A 19,273-nucleotide genomic window follows, 5' to 3' on the forward strand; every position below is an offset into this window, starting at 1 on the left:
CTGAACCAGCCGGGACGGGGGCTGCTTCAAGCCGGCTCTCCGTGCGGCCTCATGAAACACTCGGAGAGCCTGCCCTTGTGTCCTTTCTGCTCCACTCACGGCAAAGTTTCTGATGGTGCATCTCTCCCAGCAACTGATGGAGAGGCGGTGTACTCCAAAATGGGTGCGTGTCTCTGGATCCCCTAGCTGGGAAGTTTTGGGGTGAAATCTCCCAACTACAAATTTCTCCCATGATTTCCGTAGCTCCTTTCATTTATCCAGGGTGGAAGCAGGTTCAGAATTGCCTCTTTTGGGAAAAAAAAATGGCCCTTCCAAGCCTGGGACTGCACAAGCCAGTGAAATCACAACCCAGGGGAGGAGCGGGTCCTCGGCACCTGGCTGGGAAGGGGGAGCTGCAGCATCACCTGCGGTACTTCCCCCGGCCAGGCCATGCTGTCCTTCATCCAGAACATCCCTCAAAACACACTGGGAACCTCATGACACTTGTGCTGCTTAACCAAGGAAGAAACTCCCATTAGAGGCTTCAATGTGGTTACATCTTCTGTTATTCCTGGCCGCCATGGTTGGTTTTTTGAAAACAAAGGCAGTGTTTTCTATCCTTTAGGCCCGAGCAGACCAATCCATCTCTCTTCAGATCGGTTTGATGTGGCTTGGGAAACTCAACCGGTCGTTTCCCAAGCCCGGCGTAACTCTGTTATGCTTCCTGTGGCTCAGCCATGGGTCCCCCAGCCTGGCAGACACTGGGGATGTGCAGACAGCTACCCTTTTGTCTGCCCCGAAACTGGAAATCAGCTCTTGCCCGGGGAGGTGTCGGCCACCTTCAAGCTGCCCTGGTTGGACTACAACTTTCCATAACTTTCTGAGTAGAAACAAGTCCCACCCAAAACAAACACGGCAAGGTACTACAGCAGTCGCCACCAACCTGGAGCTCATGACTTGGCTTGTCTCTGCGGGTAGCCACTAAATCCGTCAGTCTTGACTGCTGTGGAGACCCCGGTATGCGCCAGACCTTGCTGCGGGACGGGGACTCTGCAGGCGACGCACCGAAGGGGATGCTCGCAGTCTATGTCTCCTTGGGTTGGCACCTTAATGCAGGCGTTGTGAGTTTAAAATGCCACGGGAGAAAGGAAACGGTGTTGTGAGATTTTTTTCCCATCAGCCAGGATTTAGCCTCTGGAGAAAAGAGGGTGGCAGGAAGGGGACAGAAGAAACGGGTAAGACATGGCCAACCTGGAGGAGGTTTGGGCTCTGGACCCCTCAGCAGGCTCCAGGGAAAGGTGGTGGGAGTTATCACCCAGGGCCTCGGCCAGTGGAGCGAGGTGGCGTTTGCTAAAGAAACAGTAAACTGCCACAGAAATGGAGTTTTAGAGGGGGGCTCAAATCTATTTGGAGACTTTGAAAATAGTGTCAGCTGAGAAATAGGCAGATGAGATTTTTTTACACATCAAATACTGCTTTTTGCTTTAAAAGTGAAGCTTCTGATTTCTCTTTTTTTTCCTTTAAAATTTTAAAATTTAAAATTTAATACTTAAAGACATGAAGTAAATTGTTAAATAGGGTGAATTAAATGTTTTTGGTAAGCCCAAATCTCTCCACCCAGTACTTTGTCTCACTTAAAAAAAGAAAAGTTTCAGTTTGACCTGATTTTTCCTCCCTAATTTTTCAGCTCACACCGTTGGAAATAACAGAGTCTACGTAGGTTACATCATTCGTGAGGAATCTCCTCTCATCCGTCTCCAAATGAATAACAACAAACATTCAAAAAATAATTGAAGTTTTATATATATCCCTTGGCCATTCAGGTGGTATGGCTGGCACGAGACACAGGCACTTTAAACAGCTGTTGTGAATCTTAAGTATAAACTTCCACTCTTTGGCACTACATCAGGAAATTATGCAGAGGAATATACCTGCTTTCCTTTGCAGCAGACAAAAATCGTGAGGTTTAATACCTTCAGAGTGGGTGGGAGAGAGAAGCTTTTTTCCTGGGGGACACCCACGCTTTGTCTGGCCCTTTCTGCTACATTGGGTGAGCGGGACCGAGCGGGGCTCTGGGCTGCACCGAGACAGGCGAAGGGCTTTGCAGGGGGTATTTACAGCTACGCCGACATAGATACACCTCCTCCTCCTTCATCGGCAGATACCTGCATTGTAGAGTAATTCAGTGCCCTAAAAAAGAACAACCACCACTCTACACACACATTTTTTCATATTACAACATTATTTTTCAAAGGTAGGTACGGTAACACAGCATGCTCTTAGAGCCAAATTCATGTATGTTTTCTGTTACCCAACCTATCCCACCTAGAGCCGACTCTGTTTGCTTCCTTGGTGGACAAACTCTCCTAGACAAGACAAACTGCTAGACCAGCTGGAGGCTGAGGTCCTGGCTGAAATCTCATTCCACTGCTTTTGTGAAAGTGTGGAGACATCAAAACACTCAGTGAATCCGGGAAAGCTGATGGACATCCACAGGGCAAGACACTGCCCGTAGCGCAATGCATGTGCCTGTCAAGCCTTGCTCTGAGAGCTGGTGTAGGTTGGGTGTTTGCTTAAACCAGATCTAACTTCCACCTTGCCATGTTTCCGTGAGCCAAAGTAAATAAGCTATTGCAAAGACCAAGACGATTTGAGGCGGTGCAGCCGGCGGGGGTGAGCTGAGCTCAGGCCTCGCAGTGCTTTCCAGGATCCTCCCCAAGCTCTGCTCCACTCCCACCTGTGTCTCCCTACAGACACACTGGGTTCACAGGCACTAGAGCATCCAGCTTATTTAGGCTATGGCCTTAACTCCAGAAGTCATGGATGTAAAAACTTGGTTCTTACAGTCTCCAGCATTAGGGCAGCATCCCTTCCCCAGATTTCACTATTTTTGTCCTGATTGCTTCTTCCTCACCTTGCCTCAACTTGTGACATTTATTGGAGGGGTGTATCAGCCATGTTCCCAAAGCTTATATTAATTGTGCAGATACCATACACGCTGATGTGTAAGAGGTGATGTACCTGAAGGGATCAATCCCGCTGCATAGGTAGGCTGCACCTTTGGGCAGCTGCAATAATCCCCCGCTTGCAGAAGGGCACAGCTACAACTGCGAGCATGCTCCTGCAAGAGGCTTCCCCGCTGCTTCACATCTGCAAAAAGCTCACCTCTAACTGTGAGCCTGTGAACCAGCGCTACAGAGAAGATCCCAAGCTAAACAAGACTGCAAGGACAGCCCAAGAAAATGAGTGCCAAGTTCCACTTGCTCGTGCTCCCAAAAGACACATCGCCAAAAGCCGACTGTTGGGAAGAGGGGCAGATCAGGCTCAAACGGGGCAGACCAGGTGCAGCAACCACCCGGCTTCGCGGCGCGGAGCCTGCAGTGGCACCTGCGTTTGCATCAACAAGGCAGAGGCAGAACAAAACTACTGGCTGTCGAGCAGGAAAGACCATGCCAGCTCTGGGGCTCCAGCTGCAGGGATGTCAACTTGGTCAACCTCTCCCACTTGCTGACAGCTCCACAGTCCAGGAAAGGTCCCTGGTGAGCGGGAAGACACCTTTCACAGGGACCAGGACACTCTTTGTCTTTTCAGCCAGCGGTGAGCCCCATGCAGGTCATGACAACACCATGATGAAAGGTTTGTCCTGCTTGGACCAGACGCAGAGCCCGGCTGAGCTTTGACTGCCAAACCTTCACTATCACAGGAACAGCATGGGAGACCCACCACCTGGAAGGTCTCACCAAACAGCAGCTTGGTTTGTGCAACACACTCAGAGAAACTTCCCTGGACCTACAAAGCTTCCCTCCTGGGATGGACTCACATTTCGGCATGCCCAGCAGTGCCTGCACCTGGCTTCATGACAAAGCCAACCATGGCATTACCAGAGCGTGCCACTATCTGATCTCAGCTATGAAAACATTGCTACAAATCTAGCAGTATTTCTGAAACAGTAGCTACAATATGCTTTTATTAAATTCAGTTAAGCAGTGTATTTGTTTAAAGTGTGCCCACCCAGAACTCCACACACATTAATGCCATCAGTTGCTTCAAGCAATTGCCTAGCGCGTTATGCCCCTCGTTGTTGAGGTTATTTCCACAATAGTAATTAAATCCTTATTAACAATTTTCAGTTATAAAGTAAATCAAATGTAATAGCCTACACAGGGAATCTCAGCTCATATCAGGGAGCCCGAAGACTTTCTGAAAGGAAGAAATGTTAAACACAGCAGCCAAGCTTCTTGAGCCTGGAGGTCAGCAGAGACATTTGTCCAATGGGGACGTTGACAACCACTTGCAACCTCTGGCCTAACCACCAAGCACAACCCAGGCGCAGAAACACCACGTGCCTGGTGGCCACAAGCACAAGGCTGTCCATCACTGGGCACGTGATGGATTTCCTCTATTTCTGTTCAATTCTTGAACGTCTCCTCCCCAGAGCACCCTTTTGCCCAACACGAAGGTGCTCTGAAGGAAACCTGGTGTGAATTCTTCTCATCTTTGCCCCTGCTTTTGTTGTTGTTAGTAAACCCTAAAAAGCAGATGTTCAAACACGAATACTCAACACACACCATTCTCAGTCAACAAATCTCTCCGATGGTACCTAACCCAGGGGAGCACCGTATCTCCTCCCCACACTAACTTTTCACAGCCCAAGGAATCTGTCTCACTGCTGTCCAGAAAATATTCTTGTAAACCAACGACACAAGTGCCAGAGGCCCGTAGTGACAGTTGCATGGCCCCTAGTTCCCACGTGCCAGTCTCCAAACCCAGTGGGCATTGCAGGACAGGCAGCAGATCCTCCCTGGCTGCTCTCAGCCTCACAGGAGATCTATTCTGCCCAGCCTTCTCCAACATTTACCGCCTCCACCCCTTTGAATTTCCCTGATGGCAACCAAACCCTGTCGTTCTGACAGTGAAACCATCAGTGCCATGGGCCATGGTGATACTTCAAGGAGAAAAAAGGCACCCATAAATCCTTTCTCACTCTGGAAACCAACTGGGTTTCTCCTCTTGGAGGCACTAACAGAGCAAATCTCCAGCCGCTCCCAATCCCCCACCCCCAGAGCTCCTCTGAACTTTCCCCAAATCTCTCCCACATGAATCAATCTGAAGGCAAAGCTGGCAAAGCCTTCCAGCCCCCACGAACCAATTCCACCACCGTGCCATCAGGTCCCACTTCTGTGCTGGTCTCCAGGTGCGCCAGGAGAGCGGTGCGCAGTATACTGACTGGGAGAGGGGCTGCTCGAGTGACTGCCCATGCTTAGCTGGGGTGAAGGCATTACCTGTAAGGCTGCCCAGCTTCTTGTGGAGCAGCACGAAGTGACCCTGTTTAGCACTATTCATTTTTCTCTAGGCTTGCGAGGTTTGGAGATTGGTTCAGATAAGCATCCTCAAGCTTGCATGCTTATCTGCACCATCTCCCAAACGGCTTTGATCTGCAGGATTTGGCTGCAGCTCTCAAAGTTATCTTGAGAAAGCTTGTTCTGGTGAGAGTCGTTCTTCTGATTAACAAGAAAAAGCTTTCTTAGTGGCTTTGAGCATTTTCAGCCCTGGCTGGAATCAGGGAGTGTAGCAATGTCTGCTCACAGAGAGAAGGAAAAGGTCAAGCAAGCCTCTCCTTAAAGCTTCACTGGGGCTCAGCTGTCATTTCAGCTAAAATATGAGGTCAGTTATTCCATCGTCCTCCTTTTTTCCCCCTCTCTGTTTAATGCCGTCTCATCCAACCCACCGTGTGGGTCACTGTATATACAGATTCCCACCTTGTGGCTTTACATCATCCAAGTCCTATCACTTTCCTGGGAGGAAAGCCGGCTGGACTGACCAGGACAGCAAGCCACCGAAGGGCTGGGACAGCTACGCGGGGCGAGGGAGAGGGATTTGGTCGGTCTAGGGCAAGTTTTAAAAGATACAATATTGAATTAAATAGCTGAAACAAATAGCCCCTCTCAAAACCTCCAGTGAAGGAAACACAAGCCACACGTAAGTACGTGTTAATTGAGTAGGATGCTAATTTTCCACTTTACCTTCTGCTTGGCCAAAGCTTTAGGAAATATTCGTTGGCCTGAAAAGTACCAAATTTAACTCCTGCTCTTGAAGAATGCCAGCGTAGATTCCCCCACTCTCAGCCCATCATCACCCCACGCAGGATTTCTTCCTTGTGGGAACAACGAGGCAGGAGGAGGTAGACGGTATTAAGGAAAAGGAGGAATTACAGAAATAAAAATTAAGTTTCTAGTGGGGAAACTACCCCAAACATATCCTGCTGCCCTCACATAAAAGATAAATATGCATTAAAAAAACTACTACTCAGGGAGGGGAAAGAAGTGTGAACAGCAAAAATATGTACATGTGTTTTAAATAATTTTTTTAATTGTTGAGGCAGTAATACTTGGTTCATGGAACTGCAATATACAGAGAGGTGAAATAAATAGCTTATATATATATAATATATATAATATAGCTGGTTTTAAAATATTCCCTTATCATTGGTGTACTAGGTCATCTTGTAGTCACTTGAATGTATTTAGCAGCATTCTCCAGAACTGAGCATAATGCAGGATCACGGAGCCGTGACACCTTATGTCGTCAGAAAGGTTACAGAAGATCGATGCGTTGAGAACTCCACGGAAACTCAATCACTGCGGCACACACCATCTTGTCTTGGGCCGGCGTGCAGCAGACAATAAATAGATTACTGCAAAACCGGCACTTTTCGGGGCAGGGTCTCAGTAACTTTGGGAAAGAACTTTGGTTTTCTTTGGTTTTATTTATTTATTTTTAATAATTACTTTTTTTTTTCCTCTGGGGATATGCTTGAAAAGTTGTCCTTTCCAAAAAAGCGAAATAAGCACCTGTGTGTCATCAACAACAACAAGTCAATTTAAATAGAGCAGTTCATTTTGTTTTTCAAGTCACAATAAATCCCTAACAGCTTTTCCCCAGCGTTTGCCATCTAGTCTTTTATTAATTTTTTTTATTTTTATTTTTTTTTTAAACACAATGTACAAAAATAGAACTTCTTCCTTATTTTTAATGTAAAAATATTCCTCTGGTGCAGTTTTTTTTTTTGTGGTTTATTATTGTGACACTGTTTTTGTCTATTTTTAACTGGGGTTGGTGGGTCGTATTCTCTTAGTCCTCTTGGTGACTGTTGTGTACTTGAAAGGTTTCTGTATCTCCACTTGCCCCTTTGGGTACCTCTTCATAAAATGTACATCTTGCTGGTTTTCCCGGGTCTTGGGCCCTTTCCGTGGCCTCCCTTTTTTGGTGAATCCAACATACCAGCCGGAATATTTTGCTGACATCAGTGCCGTATAGTTGTTTTCTAGGACTTTTTCAATGAAGACACACTCCTTGCTGGTGCCATCAGGCTGAAAAAGGAAAAAAAAAAGAAAAAATTCATTATCCAAATGTAAGCTCAGTGACCAAAACCCAATTTGGCATAAATAAAATCATCACATCTGGACCTTGTTTTTGGTTCAAACATTGTTAATAGGAGCCGTAACAAACATCAGCTGAAATAGAAATGAAAAAAAAAAGCACGAAAGCATGAGGTCATCATTTAATTTTTTTTTAAACACTCCTATCCAAGGAGAGAAAGATTTTTCAAAGGCAACAGTTAAATTTATCCAGTCCAGCTCCTTCAATTGCAAGCAAAGCAAGACATTTAGCTTTGCTTTTTCCACTAGGAAAGGAGGATGAATTGAACTTGTGCCAGGGAAACATCATACTTAATCAGAAAACATAAAAAAAATCAGAATCTCATATGGGCCGAACCAACAGCGTTGCCACTTTCACCGCTCACTTTTTATATGTTTTCCGAAATACCTTATGGGTTTGCATCCATAACTACCCAAATCCCACTAAAACCATTACAAGCCTTAGTCTAAGCCTTCCCAGTGCTTTAAAAACTCTCTCCCGCAGCATCCCGGGCGCAACACCTGGCAAATAAACCACGCGTGGAGCTCCGGGGATGAGCCGGAGGGGTGCCGCAGGCGTCGAGGTCCCCGACTCCACTCCAGTCCCCGAATCCAACTGGTTATTTCGGAGCCGCATTGTACACCCCAGGCTTGGCTCCAACTCACGTCCCTGAGCGACATCAGCAGTGGAAAGGGCCGTTCCCAAGCTGGAGCCGCTCCCTGGACGGGCCGGTATCCCACCGGCATCCCGATGCGACTGCAGCTGGAGGACTATGGGGCAACAGTGTCCTCAGCCACCAGACCCCCCCAGCTCCACTGCCAGAGGGGGAGAGGCAAGTGCCCGATATTACACCTCTGCTCTCTCAGGGTTGGCTTTTGTTTGGAAGAAGGTTTCACTTCTGGTGGCGGAGGAAACATGGTCCTTCCCCTTTCCTCACCTTTCAATCTCAGCCTAAAAGCAGCCACCCAGAGCTGAAGTACCTGGCTTAGGAAACCGTGTCCCTAAACGACATTCTTCCTCACAGAGGGAGCCAGGATTAGATGCACAACTGGAGGTCAGAAGCTCCTGAGCACGAGTGCTGCTCCTCAACCACCCTGCAGCAAAACGCCTGCCCTGTTGGGGCTGCTTTCCCGATGCAGCCTAGTGCAAACCCAACTCCCCGCCACTGCCATGGGCTGCTAGTTCCCCAGCTGCTTGCTGGTTCCAGATTTTGGCAAACAGGGTGTACTGGGTTTGCATGGCAAGGTTTTGGTAGCAGGGGGGTGGCTTCTGTGAGAAGCTGCCAGAAGCTTCCCTTATGTCCGACACAGCCAATGCCAGCCGGCTCCAAGACGGACCCACTGCTGGCCAAGGCCAAGCCCATCAGCGACGGTGGTAGCGCCTCTGGGATGACAGATTTAAGAAGGGGAAAAGCTGCTGCGCAAGAGCAGCCAGAGGAGAGGAGTGAGAACATGTGAGAGGAGCAGCCCTGCAGACACCAAGGGCAGTGCAGGAGGAGGGCAGGAGGTGCTCCAGGTGCCAGAGCAGAGATTCCCCTGCAGCCCCTGGGGAAGCCCATGGTGAGGCAGGCTGTGCCCCTGCAGCCCGTGGAGGTCCACGGTGGAGCAGAGATCCACCTGCAGCCCGTGGAGGACCCCACGCCAGAGCAGGGGGATGCCCAAAGGAGGCTGTGACCCCGTGGGAAGCCTGTGCTGGAGCAGGCTCCTGGCAGGACCTGTGGCCCCATGGAGAGAGGAGCCCAGGCTGGAGCAGGTTTGTGACCCCGTGGGGGACCCACGCTGGAGCAGTCTGCTCCTGAAGGACTGCACCCATGGAAGGGACCCACGCTGGAGCAGTCCGTGAAGAACTGCAGCCCGTGGGAAGGACCCACGATGAAGCAGTTTGTGGAGGACTGTCTGCTGTGGGAGGGACCCACGCTGGAGCAGGGGCAGAGTGTGAGGAGCCCTCCCCTGGGGAGGAAGGAGCGGCAGAGACAGCTTGGGATGACTGACCCCAACCCCCATTCCCCGTCCCCCTGCGCTGCTCAGGGGGGAGGAGGTAGAGAAATCGGGAGTGAAGTTGAGCCCGGGAAGAAGGGAGGGGTGGGGGGAAGGGGTTTTAAGATTTGATTTTTATTTCTCATTATCCTAGTCTGATTTGATTGGTAATCAGTTAACTGATTTCCCCAAGTGGAGTCTGTTTTGCCCACGATGGTAACTGGTGAGTGATCTCTCCCTGTCCTTATCTCCACTCACAAGCCTTTTGATATATTTTCTCCCCCCTGTCCAGCTGAGGAGGGGAGGGATGGAGCGGCTTGGTGGGCACCTGGCGTCCAGCCAGGGTCAACCCACCACACTGGATTCAGCTCGGCTTGGAGATCTAGACTAACAGACCCAGAGCTGGACTTTGAACATGGCAGCATGTGGATCTTGGGCTGGATTTAGGACTCTAATTTACACAGCACTCACAGCACCGGAGGGAGTTGCAGCATCACACAACAGCATCTTTAAGTGGTTCAGCACAGAGGAAATTCTCGCCTACAATCTGCTGCCAGAAAATACGTTTTGTCCTTTAACTGCTGAGTAACTGGTGCTGCATCTAGAACGCCATTCATTGTTGTGTGCACCGGTACTTTGTTTTATGTGTCAAAAGATATTAAAGAGTAGATACAGCCTCGCTTCAGCCCTGGATGTTGTCTCAGCTCTGGGTGTTTATAGATTCCGGACAGGGATAAGCGCAGTATGCAGCATCATACAGGACTTAATCTAATGCTCAGCAAAGCCAAAGAAAGGATTTCCATCATAGTATTAGCCCAGTCCAACTCCCCACTGGAGTCAAATAAAGAGTTTTTCAGTACTGCAGGCCATGCTTACTGCTATGCTTACTATTAAACTCCCTCTGCGCAAACTAAATGGTATCAGACCCTCTCAGTCTTTAGCCATTTCACCCATCCCATCCCGGCGGGGGCGGGAAAGCCACAGCAGCGTGACCAGCACAGCACCTGCAGTGGCGGTCGGTCCCCGGCTGCAGCAGGCTCGGGGGCTCCTCTGGTCACAACGGCAGGGCAAGGAGCCCAGCCCCGCGCACTTACCGCCCCTTCCCCAAGGCCAGGTCAGCCTGCTCTTTCCTTGAAGCCTTCCTAAAAAGTCCTGCACAATCCCAGCAGAGTTTGGTGCAGTTTGTGGGAAGGGCAGGGATCACAGGACAGGAGGGAAGCCCCCCGGGCCGAGCTGGCCCAGGCTTCCCTGCACCTCTGATCCCCAAATAACCACTTACGAGCTACAAATGGAGCCGCAAGCTGGGAACCATCAGGCATGACAGCCCAAGCTGGAGTCACACAGGCAACAACAGAGGAAAAGCTTTGTCACCGCCAGCCTCCAGGACCAGCCATCCCTTCCTGGCTTAATACCTTTAGCAGAGCTTCAATGCAATCAGTGGAACAATATGTGATGCTTACCCTAAAATCATTAACGCGCCATCCTGCCTAAAGGGTTTCGTTACCACGGGTAGGTCCTATTAAGAGGGCGGGGAGATCATGGCAACTTCTGCATCAAACATGCTAATCCAGGGTCCGTGTTCCCTATACGTGCCCTCTATACGGGGGCAAAGCCAGCTCTGCCATAGGACCGGCAATCTCCATACTGGGCTAGGCACAAAGGTCCTAATTTTATCATCTACAGTTGGAAGCTCACAAACGCTTTAATGAATGGCAGAACTGGGCAAAGCTCAGTAGTTCCAGTTCCTGGGGGGGTTGTTCTCCAAGCCCTGGGTTTGATCAAAGCCACATGAGTGGGGAAGGGGGAAATCAGTCGACACCACGGGGTTCCACCAGGTTTCAATGGGAAGCCATAAAACCAGCCCCAGGTTTCTCAGGGCTCAGCCCACTACAAGCCCTTCCCCAATGAATGGAGAATTTTTAAACAATACCATGGCTGAGTTTCAAATCCACCCAAACCCAGGTGCTGATGAACCGACTGGATCCGTACCACAGGGGGAGCAGGTAATTGGAAGGGCCGTTTCCCCCACGCCTGGGTCCTGGATTTGAGCCCTGACCTTGTTGCTAGGAGAATTAAGGCATTTTCATGCAATTTGGGAGGTTTCCGCTTGTACTGCAATGTCAGTTTCTCATGGAAAACGAAGACTGGAATGAAAAGAAAACGTGTGTGTAGGAGGGGGAAGTTAGTCTATTAATAACAAAAATGTATTTACTTATACCTTCAAATTTGCCGACAGAGCCTAAGACGGAGACAGGAGGTGGAGGAATAACAAGGTGCAACTTCAGGCCAACCTCAGGGCTAATTTGAAGTAAACAAGGTGCATGAGATAAAATAACTTAGTTCTGGAAGAGGAAGAGCTAAATGATTTGATAACATGAAATTACAGTAGCATTTACAAGTACCTCGAGATAAAGCAGGATAAGGACCTCACTTTCCCAAACAGAGCATTCCTGTACGTGCTAAGACACATCAGAGACAGACAAATGATTTTCAAATACTTACAAGATGATTTTACAGCATCTGTTATAATCCCCAATAGAATAAATCACTCGCACACGTTACCTACACCATGGAGAGCTGCACCCATGGTAATCTATTAGGGGAAAAAGCCATTTATAAGGGTTTTCCATAATTTTTAAGTGTCACCTTGTTTTCATCAGGTGCCCATCACTTAAGGTCTAATCATGTCCCTATTTAAATGACAGCAAAACACTCATTGGGTGTTTCACCCATCCCCTCGCTCCTCCAAAGAGAGAAGGATGGAAAAGGGAGATGGCTTTGGCCGAACGTCACTCCCTGCTCCAGCCGCCTGCTTGCCCTTCCCCAGGAGCTCCTAGTGCAAACGCTTGCTGCCGATACGGGGTTGCATCCTCTGCCGCCAACGTCAGCAGGGAGATGCTGCCAAGCCGCATTTCATACATACTTAGCTGTCAGGATGCACCTTACAGAGCGCTTGCCCTTCAAAACGTGGAGGTTTATGTTTTGAATTGATTCTTTAAAATAAGAAGAGTTCTTGAAAGCCCTGGAGCTGTGCAGGAACCTCCTGGCCCCGTGCGACGGCACTGCCACTGGATGGGGGAGGACCCGCACCCACTCCCGCATCCCCCTCGGCAGGGTGGGCGCAAGGGCTTTGCGGCCCCGGGGTGTCCCACACACGCTCGGGAGGACAAGATGCTCCCACGTTTTGCTCACCACGATCCCACAGGCAACATCTCCAGCCAAGCTCCGGCTCAGAGCAGGGCGAGAGCCGTCACAGAGGCATAACTCTGCTCTTGCGAAAGGCACGGGCTCCCTTCGAGTCGGCACCTCCTTGCACCTGTGAGGAGCCACCCCCGAATCACCAATTTTGCTCCCAGGAGCTACTGCCTGGCCATGCGACAAAGCCAGACTTCTGATAAACATCTTATAAAACGCCTGATCTAAACGCCGCCTTCCACAGAAACCCCTTGGGCATCACCCAGGTCTGCGCAGAGGCGAGGGAAAGCACAGCCGCGCCGGTAAAGCCCGGGCAGCACGAAGCACTGGCTCCGGCAGGGCATCTTGGGCAGCTAATAGCTGGGGACCAGCCCCGGACACAGCGAGCCGCTGCCCAGTGACAAGGCGGTGGACTCGAGTGGTCCCAGTCCCTTTACTAAGCAGGGTTAGAGCAACAGCAGCCGCCCAAGGCTCCTGCTCCGGAAAGGGCTATCTCGAGCGAGGGACTGTTCATACACCACGGGCCAATTCCATCCGGTGCGCAGCTGAAGGCAGCGGAGCTGAAGGAGCTGCGCTGGAGCCAGGGGCTCTCCGAGCACCCTGAGCCTACGGAGGAGCAGCACCGGATTGTTTGTGCAGAGCATTTGGCGACGAACTCTCCAGTATTAAACGTGAAACATGTTGAACTGACACTAAAGCAGAATTAAGTGCCAAAGCATTTGCTGCTTCTACAATTACACTCCGGAGCGCTTTGGTGCTCCTGCTCTCCTTTTTATGACCCAGCTTGGTCTTATTGTAGTTTGGCTTTCTCGTTTTAAGTTCTCCAAATGGAAAGGATCAAAGGGCTCTTTGTTGTCGTAGCAGGAGCGCTCCTCCGAGTGAGGCATTACTGCCACTAACAGCTTGCCGCTCAGGGGGAATTCACGGCAGCCTCTGTGCCACCAGCCTGAGCCAAAGCATTAGCAGGTGCAGCAGCCGCCTCCGCCTTCTCCCTATTAGCCTGCCACACTAAGCCACCTGAGCAGCTTTTTATGGGGAAGGGAGGCCAGGGCAGGTTTTCTCATTTATGCTTCACAAATCTGGCTCAGTGGGCACCGGCAAATCCAAACTTCACTCGGCTTTTACAGCAACAATAAGCTCGTGCAAGCGGCTCGGGTAACACCAAGGTGCGGGGAGAGATGCCTCCAAGACTGAAAGGTTTCTCTGTTTGCAAAGACGAGGGCACAAATTAAGCCCTACGAGTGATGCTGTGTTAAGCTGTTGTTAACTAAGCTTATGTTAAAACACTTCCCCCCCCCCCCCCCGCCCCCCGCCTCAAACGACGCCGCAATTAGAAGCTTTTTGGGTAAGGTGACTGAATGCGCCGGTGATGTGCTGCAAATACTAACACCAGACCATAGGAAACACGTCTGTGATGACCCAGGAATGTCGGCTCGGCACAGGGTGCAGCAAGGCTCAACCTTTCAAGTGAGACGGGGATGACTCTCTTGTCTAATTTCTGCAAGTTCAGCCCCCAGGCTCAATGTCAAATTGTGAAGATACAAGCCACACAAGCGGGATCACTTCCCTCTGTGCAAGCCCCTTCATCCCAAAAATCCTGGAGCAGGGAAAGCTACCACTCAAGCAAAAGGTTTCCAAGAGGTGTACGCACCTAGGTTTTTTGCAAGGAAAAACTCTGAAATGGACCCTTTCTGCAATCCCACCCCCGCCTCCGCAGACAGACAGACAGAGGGGGTTCCTGAGTGGTACCCCACCGTGCTGGATCTCACGCCACCCCCAGCTGCGAGGTACACCCACTGAGCTCAGCAATTATCTCAAAGGCTTGCTGAAAATTTCCCTCGAACGCTGGCACTGTTAGATCCACACACTGCATTATACAGAAGAAATCCTGCCCTGTATTTCCTAAATTTTGGAGCAGTGACAGCGGGGAAGGCTTGGGTTTTCGGGAGATGTGTGGTTCAGCAGTCCCAGTAAGCCACTCCTGAAGCATCCCCAGCTGAGGACCAAGAGCTGATGCACTCAGCATCACTGATACCCCCTATAAAGCCCCAGAGATATTTACACAGCATGTACCTAGTGACACATGATTTTCAGGAAGCAGATAGTACTTCTCTGTGGCTTTGCACAAGCTCAGCTCAAAGTCAGAGCTCAGACTCGCTCTGCGTGGCTTGGAAAATAGCGAGTGGAAGAAGGTAAGGCAGGAGCTATGTTAATGTTGCAGCTTTTAGCACTGCCACTCTCCCCCTTCGCATGTACACCTTTTAAAGGCAGGTCAGAAAGTGTGACAATGAGGTGGGTATGGCAGCTGCCAGGTCCAGCAATGCTGTGGGAAATACCACCCCCTCGCAGCACAGCAAATCTGAGTGCTCTGGCTGCTGGTAAGCTGGCCCTGGCCATCCTTGTGCACTTTATAGGCATTATCAGGGCGGATCCATCGTAAGCATCCTGATGTTCAGCATCCTGGATTTATGGCAAGGCATCCTCACCACAGAGACACCTCTTGACCCAAATGCACATTCTTGCTCCTAGACCGGGCTGTAAATCAGGGAAGCTGCATCTATAACTGCCAAGAGTTACTCAGCTTCATGCGTTTCCTCCAGCTCTCTGGCCTCTGAACCTGCACAATCCTCCGAGGAAAATACTTAGGAGTCATGATGGGCAGTTCAATAAAAGTGTCTGCCAGCGCAGTGGAGAGGTTAATTATGTATACAGGACATCTAAGTGCATTCATGAAGCAGGGGAAGTAATACAAAACCCATGCGGAGGAGATTCTCCGAAGAGAGGGTACATCTCCATTCAGAGGCCCAGTTTCAAAGTAGCGTTGCCCATTTCTGCACCCGCCTGCCCGTACGCACCAGGGGTACATCCCGTCTCTCCTGAGAGCACGCAAAAATGGGCATGGTCTTGCACACGTGGGATGGGACCTACAGGCTTCGCAGAGCCCTGGCCCTGTTTGTGCCGGACACAGCACAAGCTGCAAGAACCAAGGAAGGAAGAGAAGGGTTTAAAATTTTTCTTTCCTTCTACCTTTCATTCAAAAATTCCACTTTTCTGACTAATATCTGTTCAGTAACCCTCACACTGCCCCAGAAGAGCGTTTTGCCACAGGATGAACAGGAGGATACAGAGATGAAAGGAGTGTTGGCAGGGATGAACCAAGCAAGGCTGTGGCTACGCCAGGACATGCCTCCTAACCTGCTCCTTCCGTCACAGGCACATGTATTGCCAACAGTGCGGCAGGACGGCACATATCCGTAACGAGAGCAAACTCGGTTGGCTTCATCTGCAAAGATATACATTTGATTAAGAGAAATTCCTAACTGCATCTCAGAGAACTACGTGTACTTACTGTTAATGATGAGAAACGTCAATCACTTTTTAAATGAAATTTATGAAACCAATAGAAAATTTAGGAAAATTTAATTTAAGTCAGAACTGCGGGTTTCCTGCAATAGGAAGCTACTGCTTCACCAGATCTGAAACCACAGGCAGGTTTCAGACGTGACATCTGAGCAGATCTATGACATCTCCCATTACCTGCACCTACCTGATCCAGTTGCATGTATGCTTCTAGGTGCTAACTACGGTAAGAGCTGTGATGGCATTTTTACCCCTCTGTACAAAGCACAACCTGTTTGGTTAAACGCACTGCCAGGGTTTGCCATGTTTCCTTTGAGAGCAGCCATTTTCAGCCTCCACCGAGACGCACAGGCTAGTCCTGAACTGTCTATAAAAGCCAGCTAAGAGCAGCAGCATATTTCGTGTAGGCTTAAATTCATTATATAGGGACCTATGCCACTATAGGAAAATTTAAAAAAAAAAAAATTATTTAAAACATCAGGTCTAGATGATGAGTGGAGCAAGAACACGGGACTATAACAGTTGCTGACCCCACAGCAGGTCTGGTAAACTCCAGGTTTATACACATTAAACAAACATAGGCACTGATTTTATAAGTTATCATTTCAAATGAGTGCAATCTCATTCAGCTGACATTCTGGTAGTGACATCAGTTTCCCTCAGGCAACTTTAAATCAGTGGAATTTAGGACCAAGAAAGATCATTGATGGCATTAGTTCTCTTCACGTCAAATCATATTACTAAGAAAAACGAGAAATCCATGATCAAATCAAGTGCCATCCATAAAAATGATCATCAGGAATTGTCCCAGCCTGTGAATGACAAACTCCATCTGTATACAACAAATGCAAGGCTTTTGAGATTAGTCCTCTTTTAGGAAAACCTAATATCTTTAACCACTCAAAAGATAACATAAGAAAATACCAAGAACAAAAATATATTTAAGCAAGATCTACATTTCTTTGACCTTAAATGTATGGTAATGGCCATATCAAATGGACTATCTTTTGCTGCTGTTGGAGCATAGGTTTTATTCTCCACTTCAAAATTAGCCTCTGTTCTCACTTCATCTCCAAAAACCATTTGAGAGTCAAGTAGAAACAGTCCTTGAAGAGCAGGATCCACCTGAATGCGCATCTCAGCTGCATCCAGTTGAGGAAGACAAGGCTGCGTTGCTTTGTTGCTTGCTGCAAGTTAAATACATCAGTGTATTTGCAAAGTAACGTTTAGAAGAAACATCACCCTTATCTTAGAGACACTCAAGACCAACAAAAATTGCACTTGGGAGATAAGATGCTCTGAGGAAAGCAATTAAATTCCACTTGATACAAGTGTCAGCACAAGATGCATACAGCACACCCTCTCCACCCAAACAGGGTGAGGCATGACCAGGGCTCGGGGATCCCCTCTCAATAATTTTAATTAACATTTAACCTTAGGGAACTGAAATATTCCAGCATGACACACAGCTGCAGCCACCAAGAAACACAGGGGAGAGGATGTTAGCAGCTTTATGGTGACATTTGCTCCTTGAACACAGAAAGGATTAAATTAAATTATCATGTAGCTTTCAAGAAGGTGGTATGTTTTCCCTGGAAGGGGATATACAGCTCCCAGCCAAGGGATAAGAAAAAGATTTAGAGGTCAAGCTTACAAGCTTGGTCTGCAACGTGAACCTTGACTTTGCAAAACTCCAGTCTGAGAGAGAATTGGTGCTTCCTAGGAATATCCAAAGGAAAACATGAAGTTTGCTACAGAGGAATCGCAAGAAATCCATAAACCTGTTAGCTCCCTGGTGACCAGACACAGCCTGGAGATAAAGGCCAACACTCACATCCTCAGCTGAGCAACTGCGACTCCCCAGCATAAAACCAGTATCATGAAGAAATTTATTTTTTGAAATAAAAGGATAAGGAACCTTTTGCTTTATTTTAGAGCGAACACTTAAAGCATTGTGGCTGTGCTGAGAAGCTTAAGTTAACTGGAGATGTTCATATATAGCTAAAATGTGTCTACAAGGACCTCTTGACCACCTGGCCTGGCCTGTGAAATGATGTATTAAGCACCAGTCCCATCTCAGATATTCCCACTACCATCCGAGGAAGCCCTGCTCGCAGGATTCACAGCTCATGTCATGCACAGCTCCTCTACCCACAGTTTGGCTAAAGCAAAACCTCCTGTCCTTGCTCAGCCTGAGAGGATCAGCACCCATCCAGGGTGCTTAGAAGATTGCAAGAACTGAAGGTAGCACAGAAGGACTTAGCACAGACCTTAAATATTCACATTATTCTTACAAGATGTTAGGTGATGTCCAACCAACATTGTGAATGCTCTGCCTGGCAAAGCAGCTAAATACAAATCCAATCCCAGCAGCACTGTGTGGGTTTCAGCGTGCTTAGTAATGTGCTCCATTTGTGAAACCCGTGGCCTAAATCCGTCAGGCCACGCAGGCAAGATGTACACACAGCACTAACAACTGATCGGCAAAGGGATCAGTGGTGGTATAAGCCTCTCTCTCCATTCAGTGCCATGAGTACCACAGTCATCTGGCTCAGATAGCCTTCAGGGCTTTGGCATCCAAGCTTAAACGCACACACAGACTCTGTTAAGAATCGATGCAGTTTTTAATAATTTGAGAAATAAAGGGGTCTTCTCCATATAAGCAACTTTCTTCCATCTCCTCAACCTCTTGTGCAACGCGGGAGCTCAAGCACTGCCAGCGTTCCCCAGCATTTCCCATTCTCTCTGCAAACTCTCCCATCTCGCCTTCCCAAGCCTGGCAGCCGGTCAGTGTTCATCAGTAGCCACCAAACTGCTCTCCCTCTTCTGAGCACACAGAGCTTCAAAATGACCTCTGCTCTCCCTGCAACACCAAGATCAGCTGCCTGCTATCCCACACCACCACAAAACATCTGAACTTTGTCCACAAAATCCATTACCCACATTCACGTCATTCTCCCCTCTCCTTCCTACCTCCAGAGAAACTTCTGTGCAAAACACCGCTGTAAACAAATCATCACAAATACAGACCCACGACAAGGCCCATTGCTCATAGCAAATATTAACGCTGCAAAGGTCCAGTGAGCTCACACAAACTCCTACCACTTTGAAGGAACCACTGCAGCATCGGAGCCTATCCACTTTTGTGCCAAGGCAGCCTCAGTGCAATAAACACTGGAAAGCAGTTCCGCTGGGCTCAACCATAAATGGCTTCTTGGGAATCATTACACGGTTGTGCCATCCAGAGGGAGGATTCCTGGAAAAGTGGGGTAACACTCGGCGCCTGACGGCTGTCTCTGCTCAAGGACAGCAGCCGTACCAGCAGGGCTCCGGCTCGCCGAGTG

The 19,273-nt window shown here is 48.9% G+C and overlaps 1 protein-coding gene across 1 annotated transcript in view; it reads right to left on the bottom strand.

The window, feature by feature from the left end:
* Window positions 1–6,451: 6,451 nt before the first annotated feature.
* The window catches only part of FGF18 (fibroblast growth factor 18), a 75,325-nt gene continuing 62,503 nt past the window's right edge, over window positions 6,452–19,273 (bottom strand). The window contains exon 6 of the mRNA XM_087760085.1: window positions 6,452–7,349. Within this exon, the coding sequence (XP_087616211.1) occupies window positions 7,083–7,349 (267 nt within the window). The 3' untranslated portion in view covers window positions 6,452–7,082. The remainder of the gene's footprint in view (window positions 7,350–19,273) is intronic.

This window comes from Nipponia nippon, unplaced genomic scaffold (genome assembly GCF_047370975.1).
Source record: "Nipponia nippon isolate SJK-2023a ecotype South Korea unplaced genomic scaffold, ASM4737097v1 scaffold_21, whole genome shotgun sequence".
Lineage (NCBI taxonomy): Eukaryota > Metazoa > Chordata > Aves > Pelecaniformes > Threskiornithidae > Nipponia > Nipponia nippon.